The sequence below is a fragment of the Salvelinus sp. IW2-2015 genome, linkage group LG7 (assembly GCF_002910315.2).
Source record: "Salvelinus sp. IW2-2015 linkage group LG7, ASM291031v2, whole genome shotgun sequence".
Classification (NCBI taxonomy): Eukaryota; Metazoa; Chordata; class Actinopteri; order Salmoniformes; family Salmonidae; genus Salvelinus; species Salvelinus sp. IW2-2015.
Window position 1 is genome coordinate 11,759,734 of NC_036847.1, and position 17,167 is coordinate 11,776,900.

The following is a 17,167-nucleotide window of genomic DNA, read 5'->3' on the forward strand; positions in this document are numbered from 1 at the left end:
ATGCCTGATTGGTGGAGTGCTACAGAGATGGTTGTCCTTCTGGAAGGTTCTCCCATCTCCACAGTAGAACTCTGGAGATCTGTCAGAGTGACCATCAGGTTCTTGGTCACCTCCCTGACCAAGTCCCTTCTCCCCCGATTGCTCAGTTTGACCGGGCGGCCAGCTCTAGGAAGTGTCTTGGTGGTTCCAAACTTGTTCCATTTCAAAATGGAGGCCACTGTGTTCTTGGGGACCTTCAATGCTGCAGAAATGTTTTGGTACCCTTCCCCAGATCTGTGCCTCAACACAATCCTGTCTCAGAGCTCTATAGACAATTCCTTTGACCTCATGGCCAAATGGTGTTCACTCCAGATACTGACTGGTTTTCTGATCCATGCCCCTACCTTTTTTTTAAAGGAATCTGACCAACATATGCATATCTGTATTCACGGTAATGTAAAATCCATAGAGTAGGGCCTAATGAATTTAGTTCAATTTACAGATTTCCTTTTACAAACTGTAACTCAGTAAAATCTTTGAAATTTGTTGTATGTTTAGATTTTTGTTCAGTATATTTAGTTATATACCTTTTAATGAGCTACTGCACCACTGGCAGGTAATCAACAGGTACAGTATCTTTGTTCAAGTCAGTATGCACCCACACTTAAGACAGCTTGTAAGGAGTCGACTCGAGGAATCTCGGACAGTTTGTCCAGGTTCAATTGTTTAATTCATCGCGATGGAAGGGTTGCGCTTCAACCAATACCAGGGAAGCTTGAGTTTTTTTTACATGGCTTATATACTGTCACATGATGCACTTCTTATTGGTCGGTACAGAACTACCCATACTTTAAATATGGCATTAACATGAGGTTAACAGAGAGCTGACTGACATGGTACTTAAAAACAAATGGTTCAAACTGGTCAACAACTCAACTTATCCCCTCCAGGAGAATGTGTATTGCTCAGCAACCTTACTGCCCAGAATAGGCAGCGCTCTCTTCCAAATGAATTCCTCAGCAGAGTGGCCCTTTATAGCGCAGACATCTGACCACAAGTGAAGGGTTAAAACACACACACACACACACATTACTTGAGATCTTCTATGGATATATATTGGACTATAATAACTAAGGATATACTGCTTCAAATCTTGATCTACAACATTATCACGAATCAAAAGTCCTTACACTCTACCGCAGATTGTACATAAAGCGGAAGACTACTAAATCAAAGCACAGCTGCTCTCTTTGTTCTTGGAGTGAGGGCAGTGATAATGAATTGGGTGCATCCTTGTATCGGAGATATGCCTTTTAAAATATTTTACTAGGCATGTCAGTTAAGAACAAATTGTTATTTACAATGACGGCCTACCGGGGAACAGTGGGTTAACTGCCTTGTTCAGGGGTAGAATGACATCTTTTTACCATGTCAGCTCAGGGATTCGATCCAGCAACCTTTCGGTTACTGGTCCAATGCTCTAACCACTAGGCTACCTGCCTTGCAGTGAATGATTCGCCAAGCATGCTTTTAAATGCACTTGAGTTGGTCTGAGTGTAGACGTAGTCTAGACATAGTCATGACAAACGGTTCTACAACCAGGATTAACATAAAAAGTCACCCGATAGTTGATCTTAAGAATCAAAACAGAAAGAGCATCTCACACCCAATCCCCTCCTCTATCATCATCCCTTTCTCCGACACAAATAATCTGTGTCATTTTGGGGTGTTTGTCACATTTTCCATGGAATTTCTTCCTTCTTTACGTTGGACAAAGCAGGATGTGTAAGAACACAGGCAGGCAACAGGGCCTGTACGTCCTAAGCCAAAACCACACATTCGCTGTGTTTTTGTTTTGTTGTTAGACTACATCAAATCTGACAGCGACTGGATTTTGATTTGTTTTTTGCCACTGCAAAAAATCGAATGCCGTGTGTTTTGGCAAGGGCAGCAGGGATAATCTTTCCCGAATAGCATTCAGAAAAAAGAGGCCAGGCAGACCAGGCGGTGCAGGGAAGCTGGAGCGCTTATGTAATGTGCCCCTCCACCTTCATGACTTTGAAAAGATCCCTCCCTCTTGCCCCTCCCCTCCTCTGGCTCTAACCCCGCCGCAGCAGCCAGTGACATGGTAGAACTGAGCTTTAAAGTGTATGTGCTGCTCTCACTCTCTCTGTGTCTCTCTCTTGTTCTCTCTCTCTTTTTCTGTCTCCCTCTCTCATTCTCACAGCAGTGTGGACGTGTGCTTTTTGAAAAAGGCATGTGCAGGGCAGCTCACATCTGGTTCTCTGTTAAAACGCCAGACCAGAGACCGAGAGCACAGAAAAAATCTAAATGATCCTGTGTTTCCTTCTCGCTCAAATTTCAGTGTTCAATATTCCAAACAGTTCAGTCCCAGACAGAGCAAACTGAAGCAGAGCTCTCTCTCTCCAAATGACGTTTAAATGTCAATAGTGTTCTTAATGGTCAATTGTATTAGAAGTATTATCAGATATAGTCACATGAAAAGTCAGAGACGATAAAACAGCCAAGTATAAACACAGAATGACGTACCCACAGCAATCCTCTTCCAATGGCAATCATTTCTTATCAGCCACGAGTCATCCGTAAGGCGCAATCCATTCTGAAGGACTCCCAGCATCCCTTGTTTGATGAATTTATCTTGCTTCCCTCAGAGGGCAGATACAGGCTCTCCAAGTTTAAAACGAATATGTCTGAAATACTGTTAGTTGTGTACATATTGCTCTATTTATTGTTTTGGTGTGTATTATTGTCATGTGTTCAATGTGTTTTTACTACATGCTGCAAAATCAATTGCCACCCTGGGATAATAAAGACTACACTACTCTACTTCTTGCTTCACAAGTCACAACATGGATCCTATAGCAACAAACCCCATTCCACACGGTCAAATGACTGAGGTACACGGAGGGTTAATAGAGAGGGTTTGATCATTGGACAAATTGTAATGTGTATGTGTGTCTGTCTTGTGTGTTTTTGTAGGAGGACACGAGAACTTCCGCAAGATGATCGACGAGGCGGAACCGCTGGGCTACCCCGTGGTGGTGAAGAACACTCGTGGTCACAGAGGTCAGTCTGACTGCGACCATCCCTCCCCTCTCTCATTGCTGTCTCTTTACAGCCCAGGCTTCTGTGTTTATGCAAACCTGTCTCTCTCTAATCCTCTTCCACCATTTATGGGCTTCCGAGTGGCGCAGCGGTCTAAGGCACTGCATCTCAGTGTAAGAGGTGTCATATTACCTGGTTCGAATTGAGGCTGTATCGCATCTGGCCGTGATTGGGAGTCCCATAGGGCGGTGCACAATTGGCCCAGTGTTGACTAGGTTTGGCTGGGGTAGGCCGTCATTGTAAATAAGAATTTGTTCTTAACTGACTTGCAAAGTTAAATCAAGGTCAAATATGCATTGTGGCCAGTGGCACCTTGGTCCACCTAATATAATTTGACAAAGGAGTGCTAATTGTTTGAGGAAAGCACCAAGTACGAATCTTTGACAGCTTATTTAAACCCATATTAATCACGGTCCCTTTCTTTTCATATTTTATAGAAGGATTGCCAGAGACCTTTTTTAGAACCCTACCATTTTGGGAAGAGATTGACCCCGGGCTATTACACAGAGGCCTACCGGCCCATCAACCTATCTATTCATAGTCATTGACACTTGAGTTGGCCGTCCATTGTCTGTATGGATAATAGGCTTTGGGTAGCGACAGAGCATAGACTATCAAGACAAGGCATTGTTAAGGAAAGTGACCATTGGTGGATATCAGCCAATGAGCCATTTCTTGAGCATTTAACAGGACTTAAGAATCAAATACCTAGCCAATAGCAATGCCAACGGGCAGAGTCGTTCCTTCTTTTCTCACATGTAAAGCTAAGTGATCCTCTTTGTTGAGTGTGTAATCTGGTTGGCTGGTTGACACTGGTTTTTAGTGAGTGTGCCCCCTCTCTATCTCATTGGACAGCTGTCTTGCTCCTGTTCCATGGGGCCTTGCTATGTCCTGTTGTTTGATCTCAGCTATGAGGTGTCATGGCTACCATTTTGTCCTGTCTGCGTGGTGTAAGCAACTCAACCTATTCGAATATCTCTACACACACCCCACCACACTCACATGCTCCTCTCACAGGTCTCCCTCCCTGGTCCCTTAGTCAACGCTGACCTGTGTTGGGGTTAGAGGACATGCCACTGAGCACGAGGACAGAGTCTGCACTAATTAAAATGGGCCCTGGCATTTTTGCTAGCCAGTGCGAGAGGCATTCTGCTCTCCCCACCATGGCTTCTCAGTCAGCGTCCCGAGTGTCTTGAAAGATGACTACATTTAAATTGTTACATGGCCTTTCATGTGAGAGGTGTCAGTGTTCACACTATCACTGTCAGCTTCAGAAAAATACTGAAAGTACGCACAGTGTCTTCAGAAAGTATTCACGCCCCTTGACTTTTTCCACATTTTGTTGTGTGACAGCCTGAATTTTTAAATTGATTAATTTGAGCTTTTGTGTCATTGGCCTACACACAATTCCTCACAATGTCAAAGTGGAATTATGTTTTCACTACATTTTTACAAATTAATTAAAAATGAAAATCTGAAACGTCTCGAGTCAATAACTATTCAGCCCCTTTGTTATCGCAAGCCTAAATAAGTTCAGGAGTAAAAATGTGCTTAACAAGTCACATAATAAATATGTACAACTGACTAGGTATCCCCCTTCCCTTATAAGCCCTCAACCGACAATGCAGTTCAAGAAATAGAGTTAAGAAAATATTTACTAAATAAACGTAAACATTTTTAAAATAAAAAAATCTACAAGTAACACAAGAAAATTACATAACAATAACGAGGCTATATACAGGGGGTACCGGTACCGAGTCAATGTGCGGTGGTACAGGTTAGTCGAGGTCATTTGTGAAGTGACTATGCATACATGTAGATAATAAACAGCGAATAGCAGCCGTGTAAAAACAATGTGAATAGTTTGGGTGGCCATTTGATGAATTGTTTAGCAGTCTTATGGCTTGGGGGGTAGAAGCTGTTAAGGAACCTTTTGGTCCTAGACTTGGCGCTCCGGTACCACTTGCCGTGCGGTAGCAGAGAGAAAAGTCTATGACTTGGGTGACTAGAGTCTTTGACAATGTTTTGGGCCTTCCTCTGACACCACCTAGTATATAGGTCTTGGGTGGCAGGAAGCTTGGCCCCAGTGATGTACTGGGCCCTACGCACTACCCTCTGTAGCGCCTTACGGTCAGATGCCGAGCAGTTGCCATACCAGGCAGTGATGCAACCTGTTAGGATGCTCTCGATGGTGCAGCTGTAGAACTTGTCTTTAACATCATTTTTTTATGACTACCTCATCTCTGTACCCCACACATACAGATAATTGTAAGGTCCCTCAGTCTAGCAGTGAATTTCAAACACCGATTCAATCACAAAGACCAGGGATGTTTTCCAATGCCTCTCAAAGAAGGGAACCCATTGGTAGATGTCTGCTTAAAAAAATTAAGCCGACATTCAATATCCCTTTGAGCATGGTGAAGTTATTAATTACACTTTGGATGGTGTATCAATACAGAGTCACTACAAAGATACAGGCATCCTTCCTAACTCAGTACCCAGAGAGTAAGGAAACCGTTCAGGGGTTTCACCGTGACATCATTTAATGGCTGGGATTGGAGAAAACTGAGGATGGATCAACAACATTGTAGTTACTCAACAATACTAACCTAAATGACAGAGTGAAGAACGAAGCCTGTATAACAGCCTGTATAACAAAGCACTAAAGTAATATAGCAAAAAATGGGGCAAAGCAATGAACTTTATGTCCTGAATACGAGGTGCAGCGTGGTACGAGGTGCAGCGTGTTCATGCTTCTTTATTAAAAACCGAACACCAAACAAAACAACAAAAGAACAACGAACGTAACGTCTTGAAGGCTCACCAGAGCTAACAAAAACAACATCCCACAACCTAAAGTGGCAAAACAGGCTGCCTAAGTATGATTCCCAATCAGAGACAACGATAGACAGCTGTCCCTGATTGAGAACCATACCCGGCCAAAACAGAGTCACAAATCATAGAAATAAAGAACATAGAATGCCCACCCCAAATCACACCCTGACTAAACCAAATAGAGACATAAAAAGGCTCTCTAAGGTCAGGGCACATTTTCCATATTTTCAAGCATAGTGGTGGTTGCATCATGTTATGGATATGCTTGTAATTCTTAAGGACTGGGGACCTAAAACCTGGTTCAGTCTGCTTTCTACCAGACACTGGGATATCAAATTGTATTTGTCACATGCGCCGAACAGGTGTAGACCTTACAGTGAAATGCTTACTTACAAGGCCTTAACCAACAATGCAGTTTTGTGATTAATAAATGTTAGGTAAAAAATAGATAAGAAAAAAAAAGAAAAAGAAAATAATTAAAGAGCAGCTGTAAAATAACAGTAGTGAGGCTATATACAGGGGATACCGGTACAGAGTTAATGTAAAATATTACATTTTGTGCACCAGCTGTTTACAAATATACACAGACCGCCACCGGATATATACACAGACTGGATGAATTCATCTTTCAGCAGGACAATAACCTAAAACACAAGACCAAATCTACGCTGGAGTTGCTTACTAAGAATGCAGTGAATATTCCTGAGTTGCCGAATTACAGTTTTGACTTAAATCTGCTTGAAAATCTAACAATGATCACGAGCCAATTTGACAGCTTGAAGAATTCTTTAAAGAATAATGGGCAAATGTTGTGCATTCCAGGTGACAATCCCGAAAGACTCACAACTGTAATCGCTGCCCAAGTTGATTCTAACATGTATTGACTCAGGGTTTCAATACTTATCTAATCAACATATATTAGTGTTTTATTTAGGGCTCCCGAGTGGCTCAGCGGTCTAAGGCACTGCATCTCAGTGCTAGAGGCGTCACTACAGACCCTGGTTCAATTCTAGGCTGTATCACAACCGGCCGTGATTGGGAGTCCGCCGTCCGGGTTAGGGTTTGGCTGGGGTATGCTGTCATTGTAAATAAGAATTTGTTCTTAACTGACTTGCCTAGTTAAATAAAGGTAATATTTTTTTACGGAGTATTTTGTGTCGACCGTTGACACAAAAAAAAAGACATTTAAATCCATTTTAATCCCACTTTGTAACACAACAGAATGTGGAAAAGGTCAAGGGGTGTGAATACTTTCTGAAGGCACTGTGAGCAGAGTATTACATGGTCAGGAGGGCAATGGTCAGAGGAATGAATGATGACCTTTGTGACTGAAAACCTTTGCTCACTTTCTGTTTAACTCGATCATTGTCCAGGCCATGAACTATCAATAGCCTAATGTTTCTTTTTCTTTTTAAAGCATCTTTGAGATTCTTGAGATGCAATGAAAAGTTCTACATTTCTCCCTACCCTCCACTCCTCAACAAACCCCCCCCACCCCCCACCCCTCTCTCACAGGAAAGGCAGTGTTCCTGGCCAGGGACAAGCACCACCTGGCTGACCTGAGCCACCTGATTCGCCACGACGCCCCCTACCTCTTCCAGGAGTACGTGAAAGAGTCGCACGGTCGCGACGTCCGGGTGGTGCTGGTGGGCGGCCGTGTCATCGGCTCCATGCTGCGCTGCTCCACCGATGGACGCATGCAGAGCAACTGCTCCCTGGGTGAGTGATGCTGGACAGAGGAGAGAAGGATATTATTCTTGGACAATTTGTTTTTTATTCTTCTTTATTAAAACCGACACGTTTCGTTCGGCATGTAGCCTTCATCAGGGTTTTACAGACAGAAAATAAATGAGGTTTATGTGATGCTGTTTATGTGATGCTGTCACCACAGTGTCTATAAACTGGTTATCGCTAGAGAAAACCAAGGTCAGAGTCAAATCTGTTTTTTTATGGAGTTCTAATCTCTCGTGGACAGATAAAACGGCAATAATCTGTCAAGGCTCACGTAGAATTATGTGATTACGAGCAGGAGTGTTGATTATTTTAATGAATCGGGATTGGGCGAAGACGGTGCTTAAACTGGTGCAGAGATTTTTAAGCCTGTGTGTGTTTGATAAACGGTTTCCGCTAGATTCCACAGCCACAAAGTCAAAATTGTCTGTTTTGTAAGAATGCATGACTACAAAATACCGGCGACGGGAGGGGTTTGGCCAAGAGATTCCGTGTGCGAGGGAGGAGATTTCGCTTCCTTCCTTTGCACAAAGGTAATCACAGTTAACGGCATTCCCCCCCAGAAGTAAATCAGAAAATTTGAAACTTTCTCACAGAAATGTACTTCTGAGTAACCGAGATTAATGGAGTTCCATAAAACAAAATGTTGCTTTGTTATGTTATGTTATTTTCAATTAATTCGTTGGCTAAGATTTTTTTTTATACCCTGAACGTGCTATTTCCATTAGTTTTGTTAATTTTGTGGTTCACAAGAGGATTCCAGTGGATTTTGCAGAGTCATAGTTTGTCTATGTTAGGAAACCACACCATATCATAGGGGACAGTAAGAGGAGCAGTGCACTTGAATTTGATCACAGAAGGACAATATAGTTAGTTGTCTTGAACGTGACTTTGTTATTGATGACAGACATGATTATGCTTGTCATAACATCTGCAGTTTTAGGCTAGCCGACACACTCATGTCTTGTGACATTTTGGGGTCATCGGTCATCAATTGTTCCACAGTTATATGACAAGTGTCACATGATGTTATAACAAGATTTGGTTTTGTCTTATGCAAGCATAGATTCTCAGTTGCTCTGGCTGGGTCATATAGTATATGATGTATGTGTTTGTCCATCCTATTTCTATCTATTTCGCTAAAATAAACACGAATAATTCCACATTTCACAAGACGTCAACAAATAGTTGTCCTGAGAATTGGTCACTGTTTTCTCTGTCCTTCTGTGATTCCTCGCTATAGAGGCCTCAGAATGTGAATAATGTCCATGTATGGCACACAGTGAACAGTCCACAGATAGTGGTGACGTGTGCGTGTGTGTGTGTGTGTGTGTGTGGTGTTGTGTGTGGTGTGTGTGTGTGTGTTTGTGTGTCGTGTGTGTGTGTGTGTGTGTGTGTGTGTGTGTGTGTGTGTGTGTGTGTGTGTTGTGTGTGTGTGTGTGTGTGGTGGTGTGTGTGGTGACTGACGTCCCTTTCCGATTGTTCCCTTCTTTCCCATAGGCGGCGTGGGGATGATGTGCCCGCTGAGCGAGCAGGGCAAGCAGCTGGCGGTGCAGGTGTCCAACATCCTTGGCATGGACGTGTGCGGCATCGACCTGCTGCAGCTCAACGACGGCTCGTTCGTGGTGTGCGAGGCCAACGCCAACGTGGGCTTCATCGCCTTCGACCAGGCGTGCGGCATGGACGTGGCAGGCATCGTGGCCGACCATGCTCTCTCGCTGCTGCCCAGCCGCCTCACGCGCAAGATGTCGCTGCTCTCGGTGGTGTCCAGYGCCAGCGAGACKAGCAGYGAGCCYGAGGTGTGYCCGGCRSYCAGCARCGTRCTGCCCGAGGCCGTGTGCAACATGAGCGTGGGCTCTACTTCTAGCGAGAGCGACCCCGAGCTGGCCGATACCACCCCGCAGCCCACGAGCCGCCAAGTTGGCCCCAGCCCGGTCCTGCCCAACCTCCCTGACCCGGCCTACAACTTCAACACCCTCCTCGCCAACGAGATCAAATTATTGACTGAGTGAGCTGGACACAGCCAAGGCACGCACGCACACTCACACACACTCAGACACACACACACACGCACCCACAGACACACACACTTACAAACACACACGTGAACATTTGGCGGTGGACATTCCTGTTGCAGAGCACAAACACAAACTCCAATACACGTTACACAGGCAGGATGTTACATGCAAAAGCATGAGCTGAACAAACAAAAATGTAATGAAAAATGCCATGACCACATAAACTGACATGACGAACAGATGTAGACGCACGCGCCTTCTCATACTAACGTCCCCCATAAACACATAGAGATCTAAGGCTGCTCCCCTGACTCTTCTCCCCCACTGCAAACAACCCAGTTAGTTTACAACTGCAGTTGGTGGCAGAAGTGGGATCCAGAAGGTTAGCTGAATTACGGAATCTTTTTGTTTTCAATTGCTTTGTGAGGGTGAGTTGAGCAAGAGTGTTTTTTTGGGGAGAACCCTAAAGAGCGTTACATACACCAGCACATAGTCAACGGAAATCTGTCCATCCTATTGAGCGAGCACACACTACAGAACTGTATTTTGGAGAATGAGATTGATGCGTGGTCGTCGTTGTAGATCAACCACTGAGGACGTAGCCAGGCTTGATTTACTGTTGGTGAAATGAATTGTTTTGCATGGGATTTTCTCCATGACTGGGAGAGGGGTACACACAGAGGACTAGATAGACTGCCCACCAGCTCCATGTAGCAGAGGACAGACAGGTTACACTGTCACAGGGACTATTAAGTGCAGATTGGGGCCAATTCCATCTTCTACCTCAGTTAATTCTGGAAATAGGATGATTGAAAATCATCAAATACAAATCGTCATCACATTTCATTTGCATTAAATTCATGAATTGTCTGGAATCAAAATGGAACTTACCCCCCAACACTGACAAGGAGCTCCTAAACACTGGATCTATGGTCTGACTTCCCTTCCCCTAACTCTTAATTGAAGATGTCAGAACATCTTAGAGCTCATTAGAATAACAGAACTGACCTAGGACCATTGCTTAGGAGCACCTTGTATAGTAACAACACTACACTATTTCCTCTCAAGAGAATCCATCTAGAAATACATAAGCATAGGTCAAGCACAATTGACCCAAAACCGAGCCTACAGTCACTCTGTTTTCAATTTCATGTTTTTAGGGGCTTCTTTTTATTCGCTTTTTTTTTTTAACGCTTTTTACAGGAACAATAGTCAAACGGAGACTCTCTTATGAGACACAGTTTATTTTTCTTCATTTTATAGTTCTTGGGAAGAAAGTTGGATCCGTCTAGGAACAGTGAGTTACAGTGCGGAAGCTGTCACTACACCTACAAGAATAATATACCTCAAAACAGAACTTCTCACTGCCATAGAATAAACTACTTTGAGTCACACATATCTGCCAGCATCCTTGTGGTTTCAAGTGAGCCTTGACTTTACAAGCTTTGATCCCTCCATAGGACGTAAATATAGTCAAGTAAATTGTTTGTAAATAATAATTTTAGAAGTGTCCATGCTTACTAGTATCGGGCTGATATGAAAATCCTAGGGGCTGAAATAACTGTAAACTTTCTAAACTTAAACATTTTGGTAAGCTATTGTGTACAACAGATTGGGTTGTACAGAACATGCAATGTCAAAAATAAAGTTTTAACAAAGAACATGCGTGCTAACATTTCTGTGGATTTGGCTAAATGCGGTTAATCGGCCTAATGTTTTGGCCGATGACAAATTACTGTTTATTCTTCTCAAGATAGCTAAACTTCATAAACTTGTACAAATAAAATGCAAAACAATACTATCTTTTTTTTTACAGTGTGTTTGATAGAATGTTACCGTTTCATTCCTCAAAAGGAAAACTTCTCCAGGGATATCTGTGGCCTAGAGCTTCTCTCTTAAGCTGTTGGTTAATTGCGGTAAATCTTCTACCACTCAGCCTTAAAAAAAGACCTATCCACTACGTATCAACTCTGGGGCATCCGCCATCAACCAAAAAGCATTCGCAGCAATCATCCAAAGCACAAGCCACCCTACTTTGTGCCACTTAGTGACTAGCCATTATTGTTGAGGCCCATAACCCATATGTAGAAGGCTTCTATGTCAAACAGTTGACTCTCAAACATAACTCAGGGAAGCAGCCTTGATCTCATCCCCACTCCTAAGGCATGTGACATATCCATCCTAGCTACAGATCTGCCTAAAATGTGTATTGATGACAAACAAAAAAATAAATGTTAAACTATTAAAAAATGTGGTGTACCATGAAGGTTAACGTGCACTTTTTTTCCTTGCTTGTTTTATGATGTTCAGTGTTTTTTCCGCTAATCTATGGTATTTTTTAAGGAAAAAAGTGGTTTGTGTGCACTAATCTTGTCTCAAATAAAGTGAGGCCGCTGTGAAGCTTGATTTTTGTGGGGGGCGATTTACTAACGGTCTGGAATCTAACAGGGGTCTGAGGCAGTAATCACAAGCGTGCCAAATGTGAACGTGGCAAAGAATTTGTGACTTTTTGGGGAAAAGCTGTCAAGTATCTCAGCGGCTCCCCTGGGATTTAACACCATTTACAGTACTGTGATTTGTCCAGCATTATGAAGTATCCCTCTGAGAACTGTGATTCCCATGTACTTGACATAGGGCCACGGGGTCTGTTCATCACCATAAGTCTAAGTCACCCTGCTTCCTTCCACAGCTTTTGGGTGATTGGTCTACAATTGTTGTCCCTTTTTTTTTTAAAGGTTACGTTTATTGTGTTTTTTATGAAGCCTGTGTCATTCCACATTCATTCTTTTTTAGATTAATGTAAAGCGAACACATCCTCTAGACCTTAAGACTAGCCATAGGAAAGAATTCAAGGACGGCAATTTTATGCATTGTTGGAATAATATCCCTTTTCACTACATTCATATAACCTACAGCATATCTAGATTCATTTACTCAGTATGGTTCAGTATGTGTCCAAAAACACTTAAAATGCCTTATCATCCCAATTCCTTTGTGGACACTGATAGGAAATCACGGTTCAAACTGGCCTGGCAGCACCCCCAACTAGTCATTGATTTCATCTATCCGGTCTTTTCCGATCAGTGCCCATCATAGGAAGGAGACAAGGAACCAATTGACGAGAACAGGTTACACTGGCTATTCTATTTATGACATGGCTAAAGCTATCAAATTGGTGCTGGTTTGACGATGTAACACTCCAAGCCTGTTCTGTACTGACCTCTGCTGTGTGAAGGGTTTGTGACTATCCTCATTGGTGACTGTGTACACAACACTACTTAAAAGTGACTATTTATTTCTGAATTGCTGCTAATGTGTATTTGGCTCATATATTTGAAAGGGAATTGAGGAATCCAATGTGTCTCTGAGTTTCTCTGCCTCTCAACACATAGGAAATGAATCTGAATGCCAAAAACAAGCATTGTTGTAAAAATTCAATACTAATAATACTAGTAGTGAAATGAATTTAACATTTATTCTTTGTGTTTTGATATAAATAATAATAAAGACATGTCAGAAATGACCTGTACATATGTAGGACTTGAAATAGTTCCTTAGGGTGCTTTCATCCATCCATTGTTTTCAGAAAATAGCCTGAATTTGCTCTAAGGTTTACAATATTGATTGATATATTTAGTTGATCAATAAACTGCTACTGATATGCCCTATTTTTTTTCATGATTTGATTAAACTTTGTGGGTTCAAATACAAATTCAATATAATCCATAACACAAGAAATGTCACCTTCAAACCATCTGTGTATGATGAAATATTAAAAACGTATATAAATGATGACGTTTTGGACCGCTAATGCCATGCATCTGCAGGCTCGAGTCATGCAAGAATTTTGTGTGAAGAAATAGGGTCAATCATTACTCTTATCATTATTATGTGAACCATTTTGACAGCATGGCAAAAATGGATCCTAAATTTGGTTCTAGCTGATATATTTAGTAATGCAAAAATTATGTAAAGACACACCTCTTTTTTTTATTCAAATAAAATGAGTCATTATTCAAAACAGACATGTGTTCTGTCACTATTCAAGTAAAGTTTCACTTACGTACAATGAGATGTCAGTATTATCTTATTAATGAAAACGGGGTGACGCTAATTTTGACTTACCTGGTATTTATTTAGAAACTACATGGCAACAGTGTAATTGCATACTTAATACCCACAAATGGGAATAAAAGATGTCTCAAGTGTGGACATATATGAGCCTGAACGTCACATCTGAAATGTACCTCTCCCAACATGTCTGCATCATGGGTCTTTTGTATTCTCAACTCAAAAACACACATACCGGTATGACACATCCTTACTGTTCAGTCAAATCCTATCAGAAGTCACCATGGAAAGTCACAACATCTTTTATTCTGTAATGATTCTACTATGGCCCATTTTTTCATGTATAGAGCGTGCTTCTTTTGTGTTGAGCTGAGGAGGTAGCCGGCTGGTGGATGGACAAGCAGTCAAGAAGACAGGCGGTCAGGCAGACGGGCAGTCAGCTTGCGATGGTAAGGTGTGGGCCTCTCTCTGCTGCCAGCTGCAGCAGGCTCTGGATGGGCTCTGTCAGGCTATGGTCTGGGACCAGCTGGCTGGACTGCAGGGCCTTCCTGCCAAACTCCAGTGCCTGACAACACACACACAAACACACACACACACACACACAGTAAAGCCATTGCACCCACTGCCTGTTGTGTGTATAAAACAGTATATTCATTTATATACGTAATATGTATCACTGTAAAACTGGGCTTTGCCCCAACAGTCTCTAAAAGCTTCCTTAGCACCATGCTCACTGATCTGAAAGGACAGTTGAAAACATATCCAGTCCTTTGATCTATCAGCGGCTATGGAGGAATGAAGACGAGGAAAGAAAAGTATTTGGAACTACTGAGACACTGCCTGGGACGTTTTACAAACCAGACAAAATAAATACAAATCTTCTGATGTTAATGTACCATGATGAAAGGTATTGAACTGAAATGATTCAGGCAATATCTAAAAATGTTTTGTTTATTGACAAATGTAGCAATGGAAATTAAGTGCAGTCAGTATTTTGGATAGATTCAATAAAACCTGCCACAGTAAGGCTTATTCAGTATCTTCATCCATACCAATGCAGCCAGTTTACACACATGCCTAATTCTGGAAGCATCCAACTGTAAAGGGAATCTAACTTTTTCCAGTTATTACGGACAATGGGGAAAATATATATGTTTATACACCACTACTGAAATATGGTATTGAATGAAAAATGTGTCCTTGGTTTTCCTGCTTTTTCATTGTCTGTCATGCCTAGCCAGACTATAGGTGAATTTCAGTCATCTCTAATAGTGGCTTCCTGTCCTCATATTTCTCCTTCAACCACACTGATCTGAAAGAACATAGCATTTAAAACCAAGTCTCCTCTCTTTGGCTTCTCCCACTTTCCTTTTCAGATCAGTGCAGATGAGGTATAGGTGACAAGCAACTGTCATTAAGATGCACTGTAATGGCTAGCCAAGCTGAGCTTCATTCAACCCCCATTGAAGGTCGATCAATCATAGCCTGTTCCAGATCTCTACTGCATGTACTTTAGACAACTCCTCTTACTATCTTTGTTGTCATGTGACGAGAGCTGCTGCTCCTGATCCCTGCAACAACAGCGAGGGAGGGACTGGAGAGATCGAAGCAGACATGGGACAGTGGGAGACGTTCAGGGTTTGTGTGTTATTTACTCTCGCCAAGACATTGTGTCCTATTGAACTAAAGACCATAACTCAGGGTTTTTCCAAACTCATTCCTCAGGACCCCAAGTGGTGCACGTTTAGATTTTTGCCCTAGCATTACTCAGCAGATTCAAATAATAAACTAATCATCAAGCTTTGATCATTTGTATCAGCTGGCATTACTCAGCAGATTCAAATAATAAACTAATNAATCATCAAGCTTTGATCATTTGTATCAGCTGGCATTACTCAGCAGATTCAAATAATAAACTAATCATCAAGCTTTGATCATTTGTATCAGCTGGGACTACTCAGCAGATTCAAATAATAAACTAATCATCAAGCTTTGATCATTTGTATCAGCTGGCACTACTCAGCTAATTCAAATAATAAACTAATCATCAAGCTCTGATCATTTGTATCAGCTGGCACTACTCAGCTAATTTCAAATAATAAACTAATCATCAAGCTCTGATCATTTGTATCAGCTGGCACTACTCAGCTAATTCAAATAATAAACTAATCATCAAGCTTTGATCATTTATATCAGCTGGCACTACTCAGCTGATTCAAATAATCAACCAAAACGTGCACCCCTTGGGGTCCCCAGGACCAAGTTTGGGAAACGCTGCCATAACTATAAATACCTTATCCCCCCTGACTCCCTTTCTGATGCATTAAACTCAGAGACTCCCTCCTTGGGTAATTCGTTGGTCAATGGGATTGAGTGACCTTCACGAGGTCAACTATTAAACTTCTCCTGGCAAATCATTCTCTCCATTTGCATGACCTTTCTCCTTTCTCATAGATATGCATACTAGCTACATCCCTGGATAACACTCCCAAAATCCCCCACTAAGCACCAGCATACTTGTGAGATCAGAGAGAAGTTGCCTGGCCAGAAGCCCGAGGAGGGCAGTTAAAGTATAAGACCAGTCGCATCGAGTCCCACTAAATCCCGCCAGAGTAATAATCTTTAAAGCTTTACCAATTAGAAACTAATCCTGTCTCTAGACAGCGCTCCATGGGAAGCACAAGGTGGAGGGAAATGTGTCAGGGTGTCACCAGTAACCACCAGATCACTGGTCATCATAACACCTCACCTTGCCTGGGGATCCTCCTAGGAACCACAGCATGGCCAGAGAGTGGGCCACTAGGGTGTTCTGGGCCGTAGCCTGCTTGGGGCTACTCTCCTGAACCTTCAGCATGGCCCTTAGCATCTGGTCCGCTTCCGCCTGCTGAGCTTCATCTTCATGGAGATCAATACAAAACACACACACATTTACGCTAATGAATTCACTTCCAGGTCAAAACTAAACCTAAACCGCACAGAACTATGGGCCTACAGATCAGCGGTAAGGGTCTCAAGGGCAGAATTATTGAGTATTCAGGGCAGAATTATTGACTGTGACCACTGAATACAAACTGAAATATAGGTTTCCTGCTTTTTCATTATCTGTCATGCCTATAGAAGAATTTCATTAATTTCCAATAGACTCTCACACAAATCATGTATGTAAATGGAAGATTTGGGGTGGTGGGGGGACTTTATATTTCACTGACAACAACCAAACTGTAAGGAATTCCAGTAGGCATAGCCTAAAACAGATCTTCCTGGTTCATTCCCATTGTTTAAGTGAAAGACGGACAATTTATGGCTGGGCAAGTTAAGCCTGCTATGTGGTTGTCCCATTAGGCAGGGGCTTTATGGGCATGGGGATCATTTGAAAACACACACACACACACACACACACACACACA

At 42.3% G+C, this 17,167-nt stretch overlaps 2 protein-coding genes across 2 annotated transcripts in view; one reads left to right on the forward strand and one right to left on the reverse strand.

The window, feature by feature from the left end:
• LOC111966388 (beta-citrylglutamate synthase B) overlaps window positions 1–13,712 on the forward strand; it is a 28,217-nt gene extending 14,505 nt beyond the window's left edge. The window contains exons 3-5 of the mRNA XM_023990982.2: window positions 2,980–3,066; window positions 7,456–7,659; window positions 9,172–13,712. Of these exons, the coding sequence (XP_023846750.1) occupies window positions 2,980–3,066; window positions 7,456–7,659; window positions 9,172–9,683 (803 nt within the window). The 3' untranslated portion in view covers window positions 9,684–13,712. The remainder of the gene's footprint in view (window positions 1–2,979; window positions 3,067–7,455; window positions 7,660–9,171) is intronic.
• A 334-nt stretch (window positions 13,713–14,046) lies between these two features.
• zmynd12 (zinc finger, MYND-type containing 12) overlaps window positions 14,047–17,167 on the reverse strand; it is an 11,404-nt gene continuing 8,283 nt past the window's right edge. The window contains exons 7-8 of the mRNA XM_023990983.2: window positions 16,510–16,655; window positions 14,047–14,325 (exon numbers count right to left, since the gene is read on the reverse strand). Coding sequence (XP_023846751.1) covers window positions 14,197–14,325; window positions 16,510–16,655 — 275 coding nt within the window. The 3' untranslated portion in view covers window positions 14,047–14,196. The remainder of the gene's footprint in view (window positions 14,326–16,509; window positions 16,656–17,167) is intronic.